We start from the raw sequence: 23,643 nt of genomic DNA on the forward strand, positions 1-23,643 counted from the left end.
TGAAAAACTCTTCTCTTGTGTTTGATTGCTTGGATAGTTGTTCTCTTGGTTCTTCAAGTGTCCTTAGCTTGTATTTATAGCTTGGAATGTGTTTGAAGTTGTATATAGCTGTTGGGGATGTTTTGGAGCCGTTTGGAGATGAGAATCCATTTATAAAACAGCTTGGAGCGTGGGAGGAATCAGTATCCCCTCATAGGGAATCGGTTCCCTAAGTGTAAAATTCAAATATTTCGACCGTTTCAAAGTCTTTCAAAGTTCATTTTAATCCTTACTAAAGTGTAAAATTGTGTTTTATACTTAAACTAATTTCAAAACAATTTTACAAAGTATTTTGAACCGTTTCAAAGCCAAAAATTCCAGATTGTCCATAAGGAACCGATTCCCCTTAATGGTTTAGCTCCGAGAAAAACAAAATGCTCGGATGGAACCGATTCCCCCCAGGGGGAATAGATTCAATTGTTAAGGTGGTAAGGGAGAGAAGTGTTAGAGTAAGGGGGAGTAATTTCAAACTTGATTTCAAAATCTTAAAATTACTCAAATGTTTTGTTATATCAAGAAGGGGGAGATTATTGAAAATATTATGATGTTTCGATATAACAAATTAAGTTAAATGAATTTTAAGATTTTACAAAAGATTTTTTTAAGTATATTCGATGTAATTATTCGAATATCAAAATATTACTCAAAGTCTTTCAAAGTTCATTTTAATCCTTACTAAAGTGTAAAATTGTGTTTTATACTTAAATTAATTTCAAAAAAAAATTACAAAGTATTTCAAACCGTTTCAAAGCCAAAAATTCCAGATTGTCCATAGGGAACCGATTCCCCCTGAATGGTTTGGCTCTGAGAAAAACATAATGCTCGGAGGGAACCGATTCCCCCATGATCAACGGTCGAAATATTTGAATTTTACACTTAGGGAATCGATTCCCTATGAGGGGGTATCGATTCCCCCCACGCTCCAAGCTGTTTTAATAATGGATTCTCATCTCCAAACGGCTCCAAAACATCCCCAACGACTATATACGACTTCAAACACATTCCAAGCTATAAATACAAGTTAAGGACACTTGAAGAAGCAAGAGAACAACTATCCAAGCAATCAAACACAAGAGAAGAGTTTTTCAATCTTATTTCATATTTCTCTTGTAAATATTTTGTTCTTGTGAGCTCAATCTTGTAAACACCTACCTTAGAGAGGTTTTCTTGTTTACATCTTTTATCATTTTCTAAATGGGAAAGGTTCTAGCTTAGCCCGTGTAAAAGCTAGGGAAAGGTTCTAGTTTAGCCCAGAAAAACGAGGGAGTTTGTAAGGTTACTCTTTATCCTCAAAAGAAATAGCAAATTAGTGAATTTATTGGAAAATCCTTGGTGAGGAGCTAAGGTAGTGGACATAGACTTTGATTGAGAAAGTCGAACCACTATAAATCGTTGTGCAATTCTCTATCTTTCAATCTCCTTACTCCCTAAACACAAAACCATTTCGCCCCCTCTTTGCAAACCATTCCGGTTGTTGATTCAAGCTTCCGAAAATCCTAACAATTGGCATCAGAGTCTAACTCGTTAAGAAGGTTTAACCACCTTGAGACGGTCCTCGAATAAGCTCTACCAATTCCCGACGCAACCGACAAAGAAATGAATTTTTCCTTCGGTGCTTATTATCTTGAAGAATATCCTATAATGGATTCACAACCGGTAAACAAGCCACCTTTTTTCAATGGAGCAAATTATGCACATTGGAAGAATAAGATGATGTATTTCATTCAATCCTACAATCTAGGAGCTTGGAACTTAATCATGGACGATTACTCCTCTCCACCCGACAAGTACAACGACTGGAGTAGAGAAGAGCATAAATATTTCTAGCTTAATTCTAAGGCTATACATATTCTATTATGTGCTTTAGGCCCAAATGAATATGGAAGAATCTCATCTTGTTCCAGTGCCAAAGAGATTTGGGATAAGCTCCAAGTCACTCATGAAGGAACAGACGAAGTGAGAGAATCAAAGAAAAGTCTTCTCAACCATAGCTACGAGAACTTCAAGATGAAACCCGATAAAGACATCAAAGTTATGACGGATAGATTTTCCGTGATTATCAACGGTCTCAAGGGATATGGAGAAGTAATCCCAAATGAGAAGCTTGTGATGAAGATGATATACTCTCTTCCAAAGGAGTGGCAATCAAAGAAGACGACCATTATCGAAGCAAGAAACATAAAGTCTCTCACTCTCGACGAGCTAATTGGTTCCCTTCTCACTCATGAGATGATGTTGAAGTAAGATGAAGAAAGGGAAGAGAAGAAAAACAATAAAAAGAATAAGTAGGAGGAGGTAGGCAATGCCTTCAAATCCACCAATGAAAGCTATCAAGATTCAAGTGATGAGGTGGATGAAGACGATGATGAACAAGAAGAAGAGATGGTCAAGCTCTTGAAGGAACTCAAGAGATTCATGATTTCCAAGGAAGTGAAACATGAATCAACCAAGAAGAAGAGTCCCCTGGTATATTTCAATTGTCAAAGAAAGGGGCACGTCAAGTATGAATGTCCTCTTCTAAAGAAAAAGGGAAAGAATGCATTTGTTGCATCTTGGAGTGACGAAGATGATTCCAATGATGAAGATGAAGTAGTCAACCTATGCCTCATGACCACTCAAGAAGAATTCGAGGTATCTTCTAACTCAAATGAATTTAATTCAGTTACTTTTGATGAGTTACAAGATGCTTATAATAGGTTGTATTTGGGATTTGAGACCATGAATTCCAAATATACGAAATTAATTTCAAAACTCAAAATTAATGATAATTTGATTTTGAAAGCAAAAGTTGATTTTGAAAATCAAAATGAAATTTTAAAAAATAATTTAGAGTTTTCAAAAATCAAAATAAATGATTTAGAAAAAGAAAATTTCGAGTTAGGAGTTAAGCTTGAAAGCTTAATAAAAGAAAAATAATTAATTTCTAAAAATAAACTGTTATGTTTAAATATGGCAAAATGCTCACATTGCCATTATCATAGTCATATGGAACATACTTGTCCTTTGAAGAAAGGAAATCATTTTAAAATTAGACAATTTATGCATGCACGAGTTTTGATATTAAATGATTATGCATTGTTTTTAATCTCATGTATGTTAAAAAAAAATTGGTTATGATGAACATTTTAATTTTTAATGATTTTTTTTAGTTCATCATAATAAAATTTTGGTCAAAATTGGTTTTAATGCAAATGACATCTCTCTAACAATTGATATTAAAATTTTAAAATGCATAACATTTCTGGAAAATTTTATACATATGCACTTAATTTCAAATATTGATATTGCATAAAGTATTTTAGTCTTGGATATATTGAATTTCATGTGCTACTAACATGTTTGTTATTCTTTGTAGAAATTCAATTTTTTTTAAATGTCAAGTTCTTAAAGCTAAATTTTGATTGGAATGCATTTAATGAGGGGGAGCTTTGATTTTTCAAATGATTTTAAAAAAAAATCAAATTTACTACTTACTCTCCTAAGTTATTTTGAACTTCAAAGATTGAATTCTTTTTTATTTAACAAAAAGGGGAGAAGTGTTAAGGTGTTAAGAGAGAGAAGTGTTAGAGTAAAGGAGAGTAATTTCAAAATTTTAAAATTACTCAAATGTTTTGTTATATCAAAAAGGGGGAGATTTTTGAAAACATTTTGATGTTTCGATATAACAAATTAAGTTAAATGAATTTTAAGATTTTACAAAAGATTTTCAAAGTATATTCGATGTAATTATTCGAATATCAAAATATTACTCCAAGTCTTTCAAAGTTCATTTTAATCTTCACTACAGTGTAAAATTGTGTTTTATACTTAAACTAATTTCAAAATAATTTTACAAAGTATTTCGAACCATTTCAAAGCCAAAAATTACAGATTGTCCATAGGGAACCGATTCCCCCCTGAATGGTTTGACTCTGAGAAAAACAGAATGCTCGGAGGGAACCAATTTCCCCCAAGGGGTACTGATTCCCCCTGATCAATGGTCGAGATATTTTGTAAAATTGTTTTGAAATTAGTTTAAGTATAAAACACAATTTTACACTTTAGTAAGGATTAAAATGAACTTTGAAAGTCTTGGAGTAATATTTTGATATTCAAATAATTACATCGAATATACTTAGAAAATCTTAAAATTCATTTAACTTAATTTGTTATATCGAAACATCAAAATGTTTTCAACATATATAAAATTTGTTCAAAATTATTGTAGATTAATCTATATTATTATAAAAATTTAATTTTGTTTTGAAATAATACGAAATACTTTTAGAAATCGTACAATATAAAATAATAATTTAAAATTTTAAAATCAATAAAAAAACATTTTATAATTTAACTCTAATATTTATTTTTAAATATATATATATATATATTTAATATTTCAAAAATTAAAATTTTAAATGATAAAAATAGACATTGTGCTAAATTGATTCGGTTTATTTGGTTAACCGACCATCTCTCTTCTATCCCTTTCAGTTTCGGCTCCAAACCTTACCTTCGGATCCAGACCTCATTTGGCTTCTCATCTCTCTCTCTCTCTCTCTCTGATCGTGGAAAATTTCGCACTAATTAACTCACTTTATCTCTCTTCAGCCAAAAAAATCTCTTTCGCTTTCAAACCCTAACTTTTTGGTTTTCCGCCCCACAATTTTGACACTCTTCAAGATCGATTTTTCGAGCTCAATTTGGAAGGCTTCTCTAATTTATTGTTAGTACAGTTATATTCATTTCCCCGGAAACTACAATGTTTTGTTTGCCTAGCTCATATCGAGATGCTGAATCTGTGTTAGGGCTCTGGTGTTCTAGAGGTGGGAAATGCTTGTTGTTGTTTCAATCTTTTGTTGCCTTGGTTAGAAATTTGAGTTTTTTTCACGTAATGCTTGAGTTTTAGCGTCTGTTTGATTGCCTGGAAAAAATGGAGGATACTGAGGGAATTTTTATTTTGAGCAACTGCTAAGTTTAAATTGAGCAAAACAAATGATTGTTCTTCTCTTTACACTCTGCGAGAGGCTTTAATTTTTTTCACAGTTAGTGATTGCTTTGGTTGCTTCTTGAATGTTCCTCTCCGTTTCGTTGTATTTGGAGTTCATTGAGCTTGCTATGGTATCCTTTGATGTTTCTTTTTTGTTTCTGTTCATGGGTGAACAACTTGCTACTGATGATGAATTCAGAGCAAAACCTTTAGGTAGATTGACTGCCTGAATTGAATGCATGGAAATTTATATCCATAATAACGTCTTTTCTTTTTAGGCTTCCTTGGTTGTGTTGTGGTGCCATATAATAAACTTTGAGAATGAACATGAATGTGGGCTAGAGAAAGTCCGAATGGAAGTAAAGTTATTTGTTTTATAGTTCTGGTTTGGTTTCATGAAAATGGCTGACCTATAGTAGTTAACTTGAGGAGAATGTCAAGCTTTGAGAATTTATGTTATATTAGAATTTAGTTTGATTGCAAAAAAAGTGAAGGTTCTATACAAGAAAAATGTGTGGTCATTCACATTGTTGACTACTCCATAGATAATGTGAGATAATTCACCTTTGTTCGGTGCGGTACTGCACTTTTTGTGCTTGATTATTCACCTCTTCTTGTTCCATACAGGAAATAGATTTATGTTTCCTTTTGTGTTGGTAGTTTCATTCAACAGAAAAAGTGAAGGCGCCTCTGTTTTCTTTACTTCTAGGTGAAGGGAAGATATTTACATCAAGCTTATTTGTTTTACTGGGATAGGGTGAAAATCTAATGATAATAAGCTATTTCTCTTTTTTCTCAAAATTAAAGTAATTATAACATGACTTCTTTTTTCACACCGAACTAACATTTTGATTTGGCATCATAAGTTACCAAGGGTTTTCAAATCAATAGTGTGAATGTAGGGTATGTTTCTGTCAACTTTGAAGCATGTTGCTTTTCAAATGCCAAGCGTGATTTATTTTACTGAGAACCAAATAGATATAAATTTAATAAGTGCAAATCTTTCTTGTGTTTTTCATATTGTCAACAAAAATTGGTTATATACTTTATTCAAGGTCTGTCACTGTCAGTTTTAATAATCCAAGAGTAGACACACCCCTGAAGTTCAAAGATTTATTTTTTAAAAAGATTATATGGTTTAAGAATTTTGAGAATTTTTTTATTGAATAAGTTGTATCTGAAGCTTATTAAAAAGATCATGTCTTCATAAGGTTGAGTTTTCAAGCTTTTGTTCTCTGTAATGGAATTTCAGGCATGTGAAAACTTTAACTTAGTTCTTATTCTTGCAGGTAGTAATTTTCTTCTCCCAAAATTTTATCTTTGGAATATTTTGGCTTTGATTACCTATGCCTGGTAACGGAATTGGGGACAGGATCCATAATTTCCTTGGCCAAGAGAGTTTCTCCCAGGACCAGCATCAATCACAGGTTGGCTTAAGTAACAATTTGTGGGTTGGAATCCAGAGTCAAGTTGGTGGGTCTCTTGTTTCCAGTTTGACGAATTCAAGTGTTCATCAATTAGGTAATAATTAATGCATTTTGACTGTTTTAGTTTCTACTTGCTCTGGTACAGCAATTGTTGTTCCAAGATCTTAGTCCATTGTTGTTACATACTTCTAAACCACTTTTTAGTTGCATTATTATTTTCCTTTGGCATTAGCAGAGCCTGACAGAAGACATAGTGGTCAGTCTTCAAGCCTGCTGCATGGGCTGAACTTCACAAAATCAGGTCCAAGGCCTGAATTTGCTAGAAGTCAATTGCGAAACCAATCATCAATCGCAAATGGCTATAATCAAGGGCATCAGTCTTTCCAGGCAAGGCAGAAGGAAACAAACTTATTGGGAGTGGATATGGCACCTAGAAGTTTATCAGTTCTTGATTCACCAATAGGAAATGGCCCTGGTTTTCATCAAAAGAATCCATTGAGGTTGGACTCCACTGAATCTCCCAAAAATTATGATTTTTTTGGAGGACAACAACAAATTAGTGGACAGCATCCTGTCCAATCATTGCCAAGGCAGCAATCAGGAATGACTGATATGCAGCTGCTACAGCAACATGATATAATGCAAGAATTAATGAGACAACAACTTCCAAAGCCACCGTTTCACCTACCAGAAACAAGGCAGTTGAGCTCTACGGATCAGGTTTACGCTGTTGCTAGACAGGTATCAGATGGTCTCTGTCCAGTTCCAATCAATGGTGTTCCTGTCCGTGATGCTTTAAATTATACCTGGCAGCCTGAGCACATGACACCAAATGCAAATTGGCTACAACATGGTGCCTCTTCAGCCATGCAGCGATCCTCTGGTGGACGTATGTTTTCCCCTGAGCAAGGCCAGAAGCATTTGACGGGTTTGGTTCCTCAACAAGTTGATCAATCATTTTATGGGATTTCTACTGGTAGTGCAAGTGGAATTCCACATCAATACTCTTCTCTCCAAATGGATAAGGCTTTAATGCAGCAGGTGCCAGCCAGCAGTAATTCCTTTCCAGGTAATCAGCATGCTATGTTTTCAGATCAAGTTGGTTTGCAAGATGGAACTTTGGTTTCTAGACAAGGTGATCAGGATAAAGATTTATTTGGGGCTGTGACTGCTCAAGGTTTAAATAGTCTATTTCATTCAGAAAACTTGCAGCAAATGGCTATCCAGCCAAAAAATGCAGTGATGCAGGAGTCTCCTCAGAGGAATGATCATTGCAGTCCTCCAGAAACATCCCTGGAGAAGTCGGCAATTCAGGTGCCCTCCTCCCAAAATGTGGCTACACTGGATCCAATTGAAGAAAAGATTTTGTTTGGTTCAGATGACAGTATGTGGGATGTCTTTGGAAAGAGCACCAATCTGGGTTCAGTGTTGGATAGTACAGAGTCTTTAGGGGGATTTCCTTCTCTGCAAAGTGGAAGTTGGAGCGCTCTTATGCAGTCTGCTGTAGCAGAAAGATCCAGTAATGATATAGGGGTACAGGAGGAGTGGATTGGTTTGGGTTTGCAGAATTGTGAACCTCCAAGTGGGAGCATGCCAGCATCAATTGTCAATGATAGCAGCAAACAGCAATCCCCTTGGGCTGATGACAACTTGCACAATGCCTTGACACCAAGCTCTAATCCTTTACCCGAGTCTATAGATGTCAATATCAATCTTGACTTTTATAGTGTTCCCGAGGTTCAGCAATTAGGAGCCCAGACTGCAAATGAACGGACAAGGAGAATGCAAACTGATTCCCCTCGTAGATTTGTTCAACAATCAACAGAAGAACGAAGCAAATGGTTATATCAGAGTCCTCAACAAAAGCATGTAGATGAAAGTGTTCGACGATTAGGGAATGTTGTTCAGAATCCTAATGTGCAAGTAAGTGCAAAGAGCATTTCAAGTTCCCAAGGAATAGTTGCATATGATCCTCGTAGTCAGATTCACAATAAGCCAAACAACTGGAACTTCATTGAGTCTGCATCACATGGTGGTGGTGCCATATCAAAAAGTCGTGATACTGAAAGCTCATTGCAACCTTCTCAGAATAATGATAACAGAGGTTCTATGTATGTGATAGGTCATGGTTCTCCTCTTGATCGTCCTGTTCCTTGTTCTAATAATGAATCATTGAATGTGAATTCTGGCTTCAGAAGCCCAGAAGTGAATAAGGAAGGTTTTGATCAGGACAACGTTGCTGCAATAACAGATTCAAGAACAAGATGGGTCACCAATGAGAGTAACCAGCAACTTCCAAATGGCCATAATTTTACTATCTGGAGAAGTGTTGATGCTAAAGTAAACTCTGGACCAAGCGGGGTGCAAGCAGAATATCAGCAAAATCTGTATAAGATCCCTCAAACTTTGGATTCATCCGGAAATAATTATTTGGAGAAGGGAGTTTCTGGAGCAAATATGGATAACCTTAGTGTAAAAGAAAATTCAAATGACAGTATTCACTCTAACTTATCCGAGTATACTTCCACCAGTGGCATTAGAGACAATGTCTGGTTGGATGAGAATGATCCACTGGGAGGAAAACAGAAGTCATCTGTTCAAGTTAGTCATAAACCGTATGGAACCCGTAAATTTCATCTGGATGCGGAGGTTGAACCTTCTTATGGGCAGTCAAAATATACTTGTCATGCTACTGGAGAGTCTACAGACACTGAGAAGGTTAGTTTCTTTGCTTGGTCATGTATGTAAATGGTGTGAAATTGCCAACTTCCTTTCTTTGTTTTGTCATTCTTTTATCAACCTTTATCCATATTGGGATTGTTTTCAGGGCATTCAAGCAGATGAGGTACCTTCCAAAAGCTCAAATCATTGTTCTGCGCCTGAGAATTCTTTTGTTGGTTTTGTGCCAAACAAGACAGCGCCAATTAGGTAGGTGAATATTTGCGGTTCTCAATTTTTACTTTTTAGCTTGACTTGAACATTGCTTTTCTCAAATTTTATTATGGATGTAACTTAGATGTTAGCAAATAGCCTTTTGGATTGTATTACTGTGATAGTAAAAACTCATTCATCATCATCATTTGGTATTTGAAATTTTGTTTTATATGGTACTGCCAGCTCTTCCGCTTTCCTTATTATTTTTTTTGTGATGGTTTCCTCTTTCTTCCTTTATTGTGCACTGAATATTCAAAATTTTTGCAGTAAAAATATGTTAGAGCTTTTTCAAAAGGTCGATCAGACAAGGGAACATGGTACTGCAACACACTTAAGCTCTTCTGAGTGCAATCACTCATCTGAAATGCCAGATACAGAAACTTCTGATGGATCAGTAGGCCAGTTCGAGTATAATAAACGTTCTGCATCTCAGGGTTTCGGTTTAAAACTGGGTCCTCCATCTCGAAGGTTTAACGCTCAGGATCATGTAATTTCATCTCAGAGTTCTCTGCAAGGAGTTAATTCTTTAAATTCAGTCCATGTCTCTTCTGAGGTAGGAAGGAAGGATCATACACGGTTGAGTGCAACAACTTCTATTCACTCCTTGACTCATGGGGCATCCCGTGAAGATATTAGGAATAAAGGCTCACAATATAATATCCAGGAAAACATTTCCGTTGGTTTTACCTCTGGTTATCCTTATTTAAAAGGTCATCTTCAAAGCCTGGATGCTATTGGTGCGAGTAGACAAGTAACACCAGATGAATCTGTCAATGCAACTTTTGATGGGTTGGCATCTCATTTGAAGCAGATTGATGACGTGTCTGAGAGAGCTCAAACTACTCAATTGGGAATGAAATCAACACCTCATATACCCAAAACTTCTCCCGATAATGACTTCTCTTCTTCTGAGACTTCTTTCCCAAGTAGTACCATTGGCAACCAAAACCATGCACGTGATCCAAGCCTGCAGTTTCCAGTGTTGGAGGCTATGTCAGCTTCTCAACCTTCTGCTGCTGAATCTTCTCAGCAAGATGCTTTTACGAAAATGCTGAATGTACGGACCAGTGTTTCATCCCCAGAACATCTATTAGGAGCTAAATTTTCTCCAGCGTCACAAAATTTGTTGGATCCCCATAGTAACTCAGGAACAACTCCTCCTGTAACAGAGAAGCTAGTAGATGATCAAATTGCTCAAACAGGAAATAGTAGCCAATCTGAGTTCCCTGCAGACTGTGCTAAACCACAAAGCTTTGTTGGAGAAGAGAAACCAGCAAAATCCCAGCTGGTATTGCAGGAGAATACTTCCATTCAAAATCCTGCAAGTATGCAAAAGGACATTGAAGCTTTTGGCTGTTCTTTAAGACCAAATAATGCTGTACAACAGAACTATTCCTTGTTGCATCAGTTGCAGGCTATGAAAAATAAAGAGGTTGATCCTAGTAATAGGAGTGTTAAAAGATTTAAAGGTCCAACTCCAGACTCTAGGTTGGATGCTCAGCAGTTAAGTTCCCAAGGCATGGAGCAATTATCTTATGTATCAAATTCTATGATGAAAGATGCCTCGGTTGGTCGTCCTTTAGTTCCTTCTGGAGATTCTAAAATTCAAAGCTCTTTACCAAACACTGGAGATAACCACAATACACATTTATCTACTAATACTATGCTGCCATTTGTTCGGAATGATTCCCAACATTTCTCCAATTCCGATAATTCAGCTGCTAATATCAGTGGTGAACACTCTCGGATCAGTCCCCAGATGGCTCCATCCTTGTTTGTTGATCAGTATGGGGCAATTAAAAATGGGAAAATGTTGCCCATATATGATGCTCGGAAAATTGCCATTATGAATGCTACAGAAAAAGCTTTCATTGTTGGTCAGCCTTCCGACAGTTTGCATGTTCATGCAAGTGAGCAGTTTAATACTGCCACTGACGCTAGTCCTCTGGTTAAAGCCCGACAAAGCTCAAACTTTATGCCAATAGCAAGTGAGTTTATCTCCCCTCCTTCACTTCCACCTGATATTGTGAAGCATAATTTGGTTGTGAGAAGAAAGAAGCGCAAAAGTATGACATATGAGTTTCTACCATGGCATAAAGAAGTGACCCAGGGTTCTCAAGGGCCTCAGGACATAAGGTGAGTGCAGTCAATATCCCATTTGTTGCAATTGCTTTTAACGTTATGCATATTAATGATCCAAAGTGCTATAACGATTCTGAATGGTAATTTGTTAAAATTTAAAACTGATTGCTATTTTTGTGTTACTATCGTTGTGTTTTTCCTTTTTTTGGACTTGTCTGTTGATTACAGTGTGGCAGAAGGGGAGTGGGCTCATGCAGCAAATCGATTGATTGAGAAGGTGTGTTCGATGTCAACTATCTTGAATATTTGTTATTCCTTCCTTAAACTCCGACAGTTCTCATCTTACTCACATTGGTTTTAATTGCAGGTTGAAAATGAACCTGAATTTTTTGAAGATTGGTTGCCACCAGTGCTTAGGTCAAAAAGAAGACTTGTTTCAACCACACAGCTTATGCAGCAGCTACTCCATGCTCCTCCTAGGGTAGTTCTTTCGGCAGATGCCTGCAAAAACTATGAGACTCTGGTCTATTTTGTTGCTAGATCGGTTTTAGGAGATGCATGCAGCATGGCGTATATACCTGAAAGTGATACAGCTACTCTTCCTGAGAGTGGAAGCACGTAAGTACTGGTTAATCAATTTTGAAATCCTTGAGCTCTGTTTTAACTCTCTTATCTGGGGATCTTTTTATTAGCATACTATCTTGTAATGTTTTTTTTAATCTCAGTATTCGTCTTTCTGCTTTTAGTCTCTCTGAAAAGCTTAGGGAGGAGAGAAATCAATCCATCTTAAAGGCTGCAGAAGAGTTTTTCATCAGGGCAAAGATGCTGGAAAATGTTTTACAGAGGTAACTTGCATAAACTTTTTACCGGCATCTTTGTGCACAATATAGTATCTAGTTTACCTGTTTACTATTATGAATCTTGAAGTTCAACATTTTGTGGTAAGAACTTCCGTCACAGCCCATCCATTTGATGCAAACTGCTTTAAAGTTGCAATTGAGTATTTAATGTGAGTTTCAGGAAAAGGGTGTTCGTCATGCATAATGCCACGTCTAATATTGCCAAGTCTAGATTATTTTCGTTAGTTTGATTCCTGATGCTGTATTTATGGTTTTGCCCTAACCTCATCATGATTGTGACTTTGTGTCTAATATTTGCTCTGGTATTTAAGCAGTCTGGACAAAAGAGCCTCAATCTTGGACTTGAGACTGGAATGTCAGAATCTAGAGAAGGTTTCAGTCATCAATCATTTTGTCAAGTTCCATAGCAGCTGGCAAGCTGATGGGGTTGAGATCTCATCGTCCTCGAATGCAGTTACGAGTTCTCAGAAATTCTCCCAAAGAAAAAGATATGTTGTCGCACTACGGATCCCTAAGAATCTCCCTGATAGGGTACAATGTCTTTCGCTTTGATTATTAGTTGATTCCCCCCCCCCCCCATTTTGAGGAGCTTCTCTTACATTGCTCCAAGTTCTTTTGCTCCTAATCGAAGCGCATAAATGAAAATGTAGGATAAGAAGCATTTAGATCTTTTCACATTGTAGGCCATTATGTTAATTCCTTAGAAATCCTTCTTGCTGATCAGAGTAAGCATTTTGATTTCTTGTGGTTGTATGTATGAAAGAAATAATAAACTTGGCTCAGTGGTTGGATCAAATTGATAGAATGTTTAAGTAACAAGGATCAAATGTGTTATTATCTCAATTAGGACAAAATTGATAGAAAAAATTGTTCAATGATCAAAACAATACTCTTTCCTCTTTCACTAGTTCGATCCAAACAAATTATTCTACAATAATAACTGTTTTGTGATTTTTATGAATGCTGCTTTTATAATTATGGTAAAGTATACAAATGATCCTGATTATAAAATATTATTTTATTAAGTCTCTTGATTATTAAAAGTTATAAAATAATCTTTTGATTGTAGGGTGTTGTTTTGTTAAGTTCTTTTACTATTAAAAATTATAAGAATAATCATTTTGACTATTTATTATATTTTAAATTTATTTATTTTTATTAAATTAACATGTTGACTGTGTAATATAATAAAATCTGATCTTAGAATCACAAATGACTATCATATTCAGTTATCATGTTAACATCTAGTTTAGACAATCATAAATTTTACGGAAAATGATGAGTTTGTAACATAATTAATAGTCGAGTGATCTTTTTTATAATTTTTAATCGTTAAATGATTCAACAAAGTAATATTTTATAATCAAATAATTATTTTATAACATCTATTAGTCGATGTATTTAATAAAACAGTATCTTATAGTTAAGCATTTGTATATTTTATCCTATAATTACTTAGGATTAAATGTTTTAATTAAAAATATTTTATAATCGAAAGAGTATCTACATTGTTTATTTATTTATTCTTCGTGGAAATTGAAAGCAAGACTTTTTCCCAATTCCCGCCCATATAGTGCTAAAAAGATCCAGCCATTCGTGTCGGAAAACCAAACAAAGTTGACCTTCCTCTGCCAACGCGCCACGTATCTCCGGTGGCATAACTTTTTGGTTGACCTATACACACGTCGGTACAGCTGTCAAAGTCACCTCACCGGCGAATTTGAATTTGGAGTTTGAAAATTAGCTGGAATAGTCGCCTCCACGTTGATTTAAATTTTAGACAGATGCACAAATTAAGTGATTTTTATGGTGAAATGATTGTTATTATTTTTTAAGTTTCGAGTTTAAGTATCATAAATATTAAAAGTATAAGTGTTTAATGTTAAATGATTAAGAATTATCTTCGAATAAATATTACTTTATACTTATCTCATATTAATAAAGAAAACTTTAAACACGTTATAATGCATGCAATATAATAAAAAGTATCATTTTATTTAAGTTTAATTACACTAATGATCATTTATTCTTATGTATTCATTTTTATTCATTGATTTTAAAAAATATAATATATGATTACTTTCGTTTTTTATTTAATTAATATATAATCATTTTCATTTAGATTTCAAATCCATTATGTCTTAATTTACTTTGCTTTGTTTTCTTTCAATAAGAAGGTGACCATATCACTATATAATTGATGAAAAATAAATATATTAAATTAAAATAATTTTAAATTCTCCAATCGAATGGTGACACGAGACATAATACATGATATTATTTAATCGGAGGTTTAGATTAAAAGAACTTGTAAATAACATGATTCAAATGTGTTATTATATAAAAATATTTAACGATAATTAATTTGTGGTGACTATATATTAACTAAATAAAAATAAAAAATAATCATATATTATGTTTTTTTAAAACAATAAAGAAAAATGTACAAAATAGAACAGAAATAATCAATCACCTAATAACCTTTTAATTAATATTAAATTTCAAGTGTAATTTCGACCATGGACAGGTGTACGCGTGAATCAAGCTGTTTTAATACTAACAGTCACATTATTTTCTTCGCACGTGCCATAAGTGTCGTATAATTCCCTCTTTATAACACACAGCCGCGTTCCCTCTTCCCCTGTTATATTCTCAGATTTGCCTTGCTTCACTGTAACTTCGCTGTTGCTCCGAAACTCCAAGCTCTCATCAATGGCGGATCCAGCGATTAACTCACCAGATCCGCTGTTGAAAGACGAGCTTGACATCGTGATTCCCACCATTCGGAACTTGGATTTCTTGGAGATGTGGAGACCATTTTTCCAGCCTTACCATCTCATCATAGTCCAAGACGGCGATCCTTCGAAGACCATCAGAGTCCCCCAAGGATTCGATTATGAGCTTTACAACAGGAACGACATCAACAGGATTCTGGGTCCTAAAGCTTATTGTATCTCCTTCAAGGATTCTGCTTGTAGGTGCTTCGGCTACATGGTTTCCAAAAAGAAGTACATCTATACCATCGACGATGATTGCTTCGTAAGCTCAAACATTTGATTAAATTTGTTTAGTCTGTTGTCGTGTTTTTAGAGATCTGGGTTTCAACAAACTATCGAGATTCGGAATCGGGTTTATTTTATTTAAAGCTTTGGATCTTGATGTGATGATTTCAATGTTTTGTTTATGGTTCTTGACTCGAATTGTGAACCTGATGTTGGAGGCTGCTTGGTTTTTTTATAGGTTGCTAAAGATCGATCTGGAAATGACATTAATGCATTGGAGCAGCACATGAAGAACCTCTTGAGTCCTTCCACTCCATTTTTCTTCAACACCCTTTACGATCCGTACCAGTCCGGTGCGGATTTTGTTCGCGGGTACCCGTTCAGCCTCCGGGAGGGTGTTCCCACTGCCGTGTCTCACGGTCTCTGGCTCAACATCCCGGATTATGATGCGCCAACTCAGCTTGTCAAGCCTCTTGAGAGGAACACAAGGTATAGTACATATATAACCTTCGATGTTGATGATCACTAGCAAAGAAATCGAAATCAAAAACCGATTCAAATCGTAATGTTTTGTGTTCGGTTTATTATTTATGTTTTTGCTTAATCATGTCATGTCTAATTTCGATCAGGTATGTCGATGCTGTTATGACGATACCAAAGGGAACCATCTTTCCCATGTGTGGTATGAACCTCGCATTCAATCGGGAATTGATCGGTCCGGCAATGTACTTCGGACTCATGGGTGACGGCCAGCCTATCGGACGATACGATGATATGTGGGCCGGCTGGTGCACTAAGGTACCTTATCTTCTTCGCTACGCCCGTATATACTCTTCCTATTAAACTTCAGCCGTTGATCATATGCCCGTTCTTACTCAGGTTATTTGTGATCATCTCGGATGGGGAGTGAAGACCGGATTGCCATACATTTGGCACAGCAAAGCGAGCAACCCGTTCGTGAACCTTAAGAAAGAATACAAAGGGATTTACTGGCAAGAAGAGTTGATCCCGTTCTTCCAATCGGTCACCCTCCCGAAGGATTGCACCAGCGTTCAAAAATGCTACGTCGAACTCGCCAAGCAGGTGAAGGAGAAGCTCGGCAAGGTCGACGACTACTTCGACAAGCTCGCAGATGCTATGCTGACATGGATTGAAGCATGGGATGAACTCAACCCATCGGGTGCAACCAAATCTGCCGAGTTGCCTAATGGTGCTTCGAAATAAACTCTCCTCACCTAGAACAGCTAGCGTTCCGTTCAGCCGACGTACGTCGTCGGCTCGCATCGCAATGCTTCCGGCTTGTATCGTAACGCCGATCATACATTTTTGTCCGAGCTCTTGCATTAGAGCTTTTGAATTATTATTTTGCAGGGTTTATATGTATATTGATTTACCATATTACCGAGTTTAGAAATCGATGGTCTGTCTTTTGTTTTAGATTTGTTGGGTTAATTTAATACTATTCAGAGATTATTTCAATTAGATATTCAATTTCGATTGCATGAATTTAAAAATTTTAAATTTTTATATATTTTAAATATACATTTTTCTATTAAAATTATATTTTCTACTCCTAAAATTTTATAAATTTGTCTATTTATAACCTACAAACAAGCAAAAAAAAAAAATGATCATAATACATTCTTGTCAACCGTGCTTAAAAATTACAATGAAAGTTTATCAAATTCGTAAATTAAAATATAAAATATTTTCATATAATCATGAACACAAGGAACTAGTCATTAAGATTACAAAATAATCATACAACAAAAAGTTTGAAAATCTAACTAAATAAATTCGAATAAAAGTTAAATACGAACTAATATGATTATATTGACAAATGAATCACAAAATAAGATCAAACTATTGAAAGATCATTAACAAACCACAAATTAAAATCGAACTACGTGAGAAAATTATTCACGAACGTAAATCGTATATCTGAATCTAATATAAGATTCTAAAGTAGGAAAGATTAACATGATAACAAACCAATAACAATATTGATATAATTTTTTATTATAACTATATATTTCATAATATCACTATTAATTTTTTAATGATTCATAATTAAAATAAAAAAACACTCAATATAAATAACTATTTTATGTAAAAATTAATGATCAAAATGAGATATATATAAAACATTGATGACCGGTAGGATAGTTTACCCGAAAATAAAACACACACAGATTTATGACATGGTCTCGTGTGCTTGTTCTATTCTCTTTTCATTGTCGTTTCCCTCTCTTTTGCATATCTATAAACCAAAATACTGAACCAATAAAAACACGGGAAAAAACCCTTCCTCTCTTGTTAAAGTCTTTACCTTTAACTCTTCATGCTAACACAAAGAAAACCCAGATCCCGTAACCGTCTGTTCTTATTCATATAGGCCTTTGATTCGCACTAAAAGCAGACCTCACAGTTGTCTTTGTTGTTGTCTCTTTTGCGTTGTTTGTTTTGAGCTTTCATAGAGTGTAAAAAAAGAAGAGCGGTGGAGTGATTGTGTAACAAAATTTTCCTTGAAAATTTTCGTTTATGATCGAATCTGATGAGAAGGGTATTTGAGAAGTCTCGATTTGGTGGTCGAATTGTGGAGGGTATTTGGTTTGTAAGATGCGGCGGCGGGCCACCGATTACCGGCGCCCGGTTCGAAGGAGGCTTTCACATTGGATCTGTGCGTTGTTTGGGCTGTTCGTTATCGCTGTATTGGTTTTGTTCGTAGTTCATCACAATCGTAATGAAGATCGGGTCGAGCATCCTGTTCATGTAAGAACACGAACGACACAAATCTCTAGTTTTGATCTTTTTTATACATGTTTAAATTTCGTCTGTTTTTGTTTTCATTTTGATCTTTTGATTATCTGTTTCTATGTATCTGTTTGTTTAGATTGTTTTTACGTTATTCAATACTTGTTCATAGGATTTAAAAGTATAAGGATGAATTTGAAGTTGATTTTAGTGCTCTTTTGGCTGTAATTCCCAATTACACACGCATATATGTATGTGTATATAATATAAGATAATGAAATAATCCTAATAATTATGGATATTAAAACCTAGAAATCAATTCACATATGGAAACAACACTAAGATCAAAACCTCGAGTATCACTAAGAAACCAGCTTTCAGCCCTGCAGCATTGCTTGTATGAGCAATGGCCGGTTGCTCAACCTCTGCACGAAAATGTGCCGGGAGAGATTCCAGTGTACCTGTGTCTTAGAGACGATACAACCATGCTCTCACTGACACTTAGCTCCACGGATGAAGTAAAATGGTCATATCTTTTGAAGCTTCACCTTGGTGATTCTGTCCTTGTACTTGGTATGAGGTATTGCAGCTTGCATAACTCTCCATAGACACTCGCAGCACTGAGTCTTTGTCGCCATCATATTCCTCAAGAGAGTCTCCAGTCTCCACCATTACTTGACTAAGCCTCCCACTTTTAGTATTACTGTTGTTTGAAAGACTTTTTATCTTGCTCAGTATCATACTATGTCGAATCTAGTCAGGCGTTGTCTACTTAGAATAAACAATCCCTCGGTAACCAAAATTTATAGTTGATACGTGATTCCCTTGTTTTTAATAGGATTAGGAATATGGTTCAATATAAATATCATTTTCAATGAGATTACGATATGCAGCTTAACCAGCCTTTGTTTAGTGCTATTGAGGTTTAAGATCAAATTTCACCGGTGTCAACCGTAGATGTGTCTTTTAACTTGGAAAAAAAGTAGAAACTTTAATGCAACAACATTTTGTGTTGAATAAATTATAAATTTGATGTTTGCATGTATTAGCATGTTATTTTGTATTTTGCTGTGTAGTTGCTTTTGTGTTTATTCATAAGAATCTATCATGGAGGTAAATATACTATAAACGCCGAAGCTATCTAAGAAGTAACCGTCTTATAATGATAGGGTGTTTTCATTGAATCTAGTATTGTTATAAGATTTATAAAATGATATCGACACATGGATTTCATAATCTTGGTTTGTGGAAGTCCCTATGGTAACTCAAAATAGGATTCTTTTATGCAATTCAAGGATGCAAATGCAAGGTAATTAATGTGGATGGAGAAATATCCTTTTAGAGTTCATAACCATATAAACATGCTGCTGCCAGTTTGCTACATATGGGAACCATTATCTAGCGTTACTCTACGACTTCCTTACTATGCCGGCAGTAAGATAGTGACTGTTCATTACTGAAAAATACCGTGTTTTCCAGCATCTTCAATAATCGATGATTGCTTTTTCACTTCTAGTTTCCTGAATAAGAACATTGTGGTAGTATGTCCTTTTGATTGATCAACGGGAATGCAAAGTTCAGGAACCCAGCTGAAAACGAAAAGCAATAAGTACGTGGTGTAATGGCAAATAAATTTGTGCCTGAAATTGCCTTGATCGCTCTTTAAGATAAGAAGGAAGGAGGAGTTGGAATATCCGTATGTACTTCTGTGCTATATGCTTTTATGTAGTTTACCGCATGTCTTATTTTATCTTCCATTACCGACTTTAAGTATTTGAAGGTTAACTGAATCAGTGTACTTCATAGCTATTTTCTTTTTATATGATTATTGCATGGCTTTCTTATCAATGACATTCGCCTTTCCAGGAGGAAGATTCAAGAATGGAGCGGGGTGTTCGTAAGAAGTTAAACTTTACTGAAGAAATATTGGGTGCTACGTCATTGTCTCGGCAGTTGGCAGAACAAATGACACTCGCCAAAGCTTATGTCATAATTGCAAAAGAGCACAATCACTTTTACCTTGCCTGGGAGCTAAGTTTGATGATTCGGAGTTGCCAGCTTTTGCTTTCTAAAGCTGCAATGAGAGGGAGGCCCATTACACTGGAGGAAGCGGAGCCAATAAATACCCGTCAATCATCTCCAATATATAAGGCTCAAGATGCTCATTATGACATTGCAACTACGATAGTGACGATGAAATCTCATATTCAAGCCCTTGAAGAGCGAGCCAATGCCGCAACTGCTCAGAGTACGGTTTTTGGACAATTGGTTGCAGAGGCATTTCCTAAGAGTCTTCACTGCCTAATTCTCAAGCTTTCCGCTGATTGGCTTAAAAGGTTGCCCCTTCAAGACCTCGCAAACGAGCGGAGAAACTCTGCTCGATTCGTTGACAACAATCTTTATCATTTCTGCGTATTTTCAGACAATGTCCTTGCTACCTCAGTTGTCGTTAATTCTACGATTTCCAATGCTGATCATTCTAAGCAGATGGTTTTCCACATTATCACTAATGGGGTTACCTATGGAGCTATGCAAGCTTGGTTCCAAAGTAACGACTTTAAGGGGGGCCATGATAGAGGTGCAGAACATCGAGGAGTTTACTTGGTTGAATGTTTCTTACGCTCCCATCGTAAAGCAGCTACTTGATGTAGACTCACGGGCCTATTATTTTGGGGAAAATCCAGATGTTGAGCCGAGATTGCAGAACCCGAAATACATTGCCTTGTTGAATCACCTTCGGTTTTACATACCAGAGATCTATCCTCAACTTGAGAAGATAGTATTCCTTGATGATGATGTTGTTGTGCAGAAAGATCTAACACCGCTTTTCTCACTGGATTTGCATGGGAATGTAAATGGGGCAGTGGAGACTTGTCTCGAAGCATATCATCGTTATTTCAAGTATCTAAATTTCTCAAATCCCATCATCAGCTCGAAATTTGACCCGCAAGCATGTGGATGGGCGTTTGGCATGAACGTTTTCGATCTAGTTGCCTGGAGGAAAGCTAATGTCACCGCAAGGTACCATTACTGGAAGGAACAAAACACTGATAAGACACTTTGGAAACTCAGAACTCTACCTGTCGGTCTTTTAGCCTTTTATGGCCTGACAGAACCACTCGATCGAAAATGGCATGTGTTAGGATTAGGTTACGATCTCAACATCGACAACCGCTTGATCGAGAGTGCAGCAGTCATTCACTTCAACGGGAACATGAAGCCATGGCTAAAACTGGCCATCGGGAGGTATAAGCCTCTATGGGAAAGGTACATAAATCTTGGCCACCCATATACCCAAGATTGTGCCACAAGTTAGAAAAAAATGTGCTCGTAGTTTATGCGACCGACGACGATATGAACCCATTGAAAGGCCAATCGAATTATTTTTTGACATTGTTAGGAGATTTGACATATCCTTTTTGTTAGTTTTCTTCTTCTTCTTTTTGTTCATCACAGTATCTTGACAGGAAAAAAGAATGATTCTCTTATGCAGAAGAAAGAAGTTTGAAAGGGTAAAGATTTGTGGGAAAATTCATATTTGGTTGATGGGGTCTTGTTTGATCCCCTCAAGCATGAAAAACTTCAGTTTTTTTTTTATACAAATTGTTGTAATAATCTGATATTTTTGGACCATATATATTTATTGTAAGCTGAATCTCCCTGTAAACATGAAGCAGCTTTTTTACATTGATCTTCTATACTTTGGACACTTGTATGTGATTTACGTTGGTGAGTAATTTTCTCACGTCACTCTGTTTTGATTTACGATTTGTCAATAATTATTGAATAGCTTGATACCCTTCTATGAATGGTTTATTGATACATTTTGATATATTTGTATCTAGGGATGAGCATGGGTTGGGTCTGTCGGATTTTCGGTCTACTCGACTTAAATCCGACTTAATTTTTTGAGATAAAATTCAAACCCAACCTGATCCGAAATAATATATATATATATTTAAAATATTTTTATTTAATAAAAATATAAATTTAATTTAAAAAATAATATATAAATGAGTATTATTACAATTATCCAATATATAAGGTAAAATTACAAGTTCACATATAATTTACACAAATTCCGATTATTATTTAAATAATACACAAATATTATGATGAATTATAAATTTAAAATTATTAAATTAAAAAAATGTAAATTGTAACTATAATTTACATATAATATAGGAATTAATAGTAAAATATGAATTCTCACTATAGCGTACAACCCCCAATTCAGACGGCGATGGCCGATGGATGAACTTCCAATTGCTGAGTCGGCAGCGCGTGTTTTCTGGCCACACCGTAGCGGGCCCCGCTCCGACACTAAACAACGTGGCATGCTTTTATTGGTCAAATGTTTTTCTAGCCATTGGATTGTACTCAACGCCTAACCCTAGTCGACAAGTATTCATAAAACAGATAAAATACAAAAATAAGCCATTCAACTATTTTACTTTATCTAAAAAAACTCTGATACTTTGTATCACATCTGGATAAGTCCTTAATCAAATCCTGACCTAAACAAGCCTCTAATTGATTTTCATTTGAAATAAAAGTTAAACTAAGCAAAAAAAAATATTAGATCATTGCATTTAGTATTTATTAGTTTAAATATTATATTTAAATTTTAATTTGATTTCTCGAAAGCTTGTACTTTAGGCTCCCGCAATGGTTATGTCAATTGAGAATGAAATCTGGTTTTGAATATGATTAATATACATATTGGAGTTCATTTATTATGCAGATAGTGATATAAATATTCAGGACATGATTAACGACGGATTTTGAATGTAATGATAAGACATGGTGCATTTTTATTTGGAGGTGTCGGAACCGTCTTTCGGATGGGCCCCGGAATTGGGCTTCGACTTGAAAAATGTGGATTGGAGTCGCCACCGATCATTTATTTTAAAATAAATGGGTTGATCGGATACCCTATTTCTTACCTGATCTGCGTCTTACCGGAAATATGTCGGGCTCGGGAGTCGATTACAGCCAAGGAAGGATTAGCACCCTTGAACTGCCCTTTCGGTACTATGTAATTTCCAGTTGTCTTTAATTAAGAGAATTGAAAGTTAAACTAAAAGGTAAAACACCGATCTGAACTACTTACCCTTGATTGATTGAAATTCCCTTAACAATACAGACGTTAAAGAACAAAAATAAAAAAAATGAAAAATAAGGGAAACAAGAATGAAGATAAAAATAGTGAAAAAAAGGGTTAATAAGCAGAGTAAAATAAATAAGTGAAACATTGATAATCTACATACAACCAACGAATAAATAAATTACAATGAATAAAAAGATGATCATCAAAGAAATAAAAACAAAGTAAAGAAAAAGGTAATCGAATAAAATATTTGAAATGTACACATAATAATAATAGATATATATATAAACTATTACAAGTATATACATAGATATATATATATATATATACATATATATTAAAATATAACATTAAGCAAAAATAATCAATGAAGAAAAAAAAAGTATACGTATATAATAATAATAACGCAAATATATATATATATATAAATTAGTAAAAAGAAGATAATAGTAATATTTAAATTAAA

General features: G+C 35.2%; 2 protein-coding genes, 1 long non-coding RNA gene and 1 pseudogene across 7 annotated transcripts; all 4 read left to right on the forward strand.

Annotated features, from left to right (window-relative positions):
• The first annotated feature begins 633 nt into the window (after window positions 1-633).
• Window positions 634-13,026, forward strand: LOC120132779. The gene is made up of 3 exons (XR_005517036.1): window positions 634-644; window positions 5,743-5,749; window positions 12,898-13,026. It is a non-coding gene; the product is annotated as an uncharacterized LOC120132779 (long non-coding RNA).
• LOC120132775 lies at window positions 4,612-12,902 on the forward strand. 5 transcript variants are annotated; one of them, XM_039149470.1, is made up of 11 exons: window positions 4,612-4,744; window positions 6,298-6,529; window positions 6,668-7,504; window positions 7,637-8,336; window positions 8,475-9,153; window positions 9,263-9,363; window positions 9,637-11,505; window positions 11,680-11,728; window positions 11,819-12,069; window positions 12,198-12,296; window positions 12,626-12,902. In XM_039149470.1, exons 2-11 carry the CDS (start codon window positions 6,355-6,357, stop codon window positions 12,861-12,863), a joined length of 4,998 nt encoding a protein of 1,665 aa, XP_039005401.1. In that variant the 5' UTR covers window positions 4,612-4,744; window positions 6,298-6,354; the 3' UTR covers window positions 12,864-12,902. The 5 variants fall into 5 exon arrangements, with proteins under 5 accessions (XP_039005401.1, XP_039005400.1, XP_039005399.1 ...); XM_039149469.1 differs by having other exon boundaries at window positions 6,668-7,155; window positions 7,249-8,336; XM_039149468.1 differs by having other exon boundaries at window positions 4,619-4,744; window positions 6,668-8,336; window positions 9,637-10,403; window positions 10,464-11,505.
• Window positions 13,027-14,993: 1,967 nt separating the features above from the next.
• LOC120132570 (probable UDP-arabinopyranose mutase 1) lies at window positions 14,994-16,749 on the forward strand. Its single transcript, XM_039149311.1, has 4 exons — window positions 14,994-15,350; window positions 15,552-15,802; window positions 15,943-16,111; window positions 16,193-16,749. Exons 1-4 carry the CDS (start codon window positions 15,024-15,026, stop codon window positions 16,535-16,537), a joined length of 1,092 nt encoding a protein of 363 aa, XP_039005242.1. The 5' UTR covers window positions 14,994-15,023; the 3' UTR covers window positions 16,538-16,749.
• A 788-nt stretch (window positions 16,750-17,537) lies between these two features.
• Window positions 17,538-21,676, forward strand: LOC120132562 (annotated as a pseudogene).
• Window positions 21,677-23,643: the final 1,967 nt, after the last annotated feature.

The sequence above is a fragment of the Hibiscus syriacus genome, unplaced genomic scaffold (assembly GCF_006381635.1).
Source record: "Hibiscus syriacus cultivar Baekdansim isolate YM2019G1 unplaced genomic scaffold, ASM638163v2 tig00110569_pilon, whole genome shotgun sequence".
NCBI classification, from domain to species: domain Eukaryota; kingdom Viridiplantae; phylum Streptophyta; class Magnoliopsida; order Malvales; family Malvaceae; genus Hibiscus; species Hibiscus syriacus.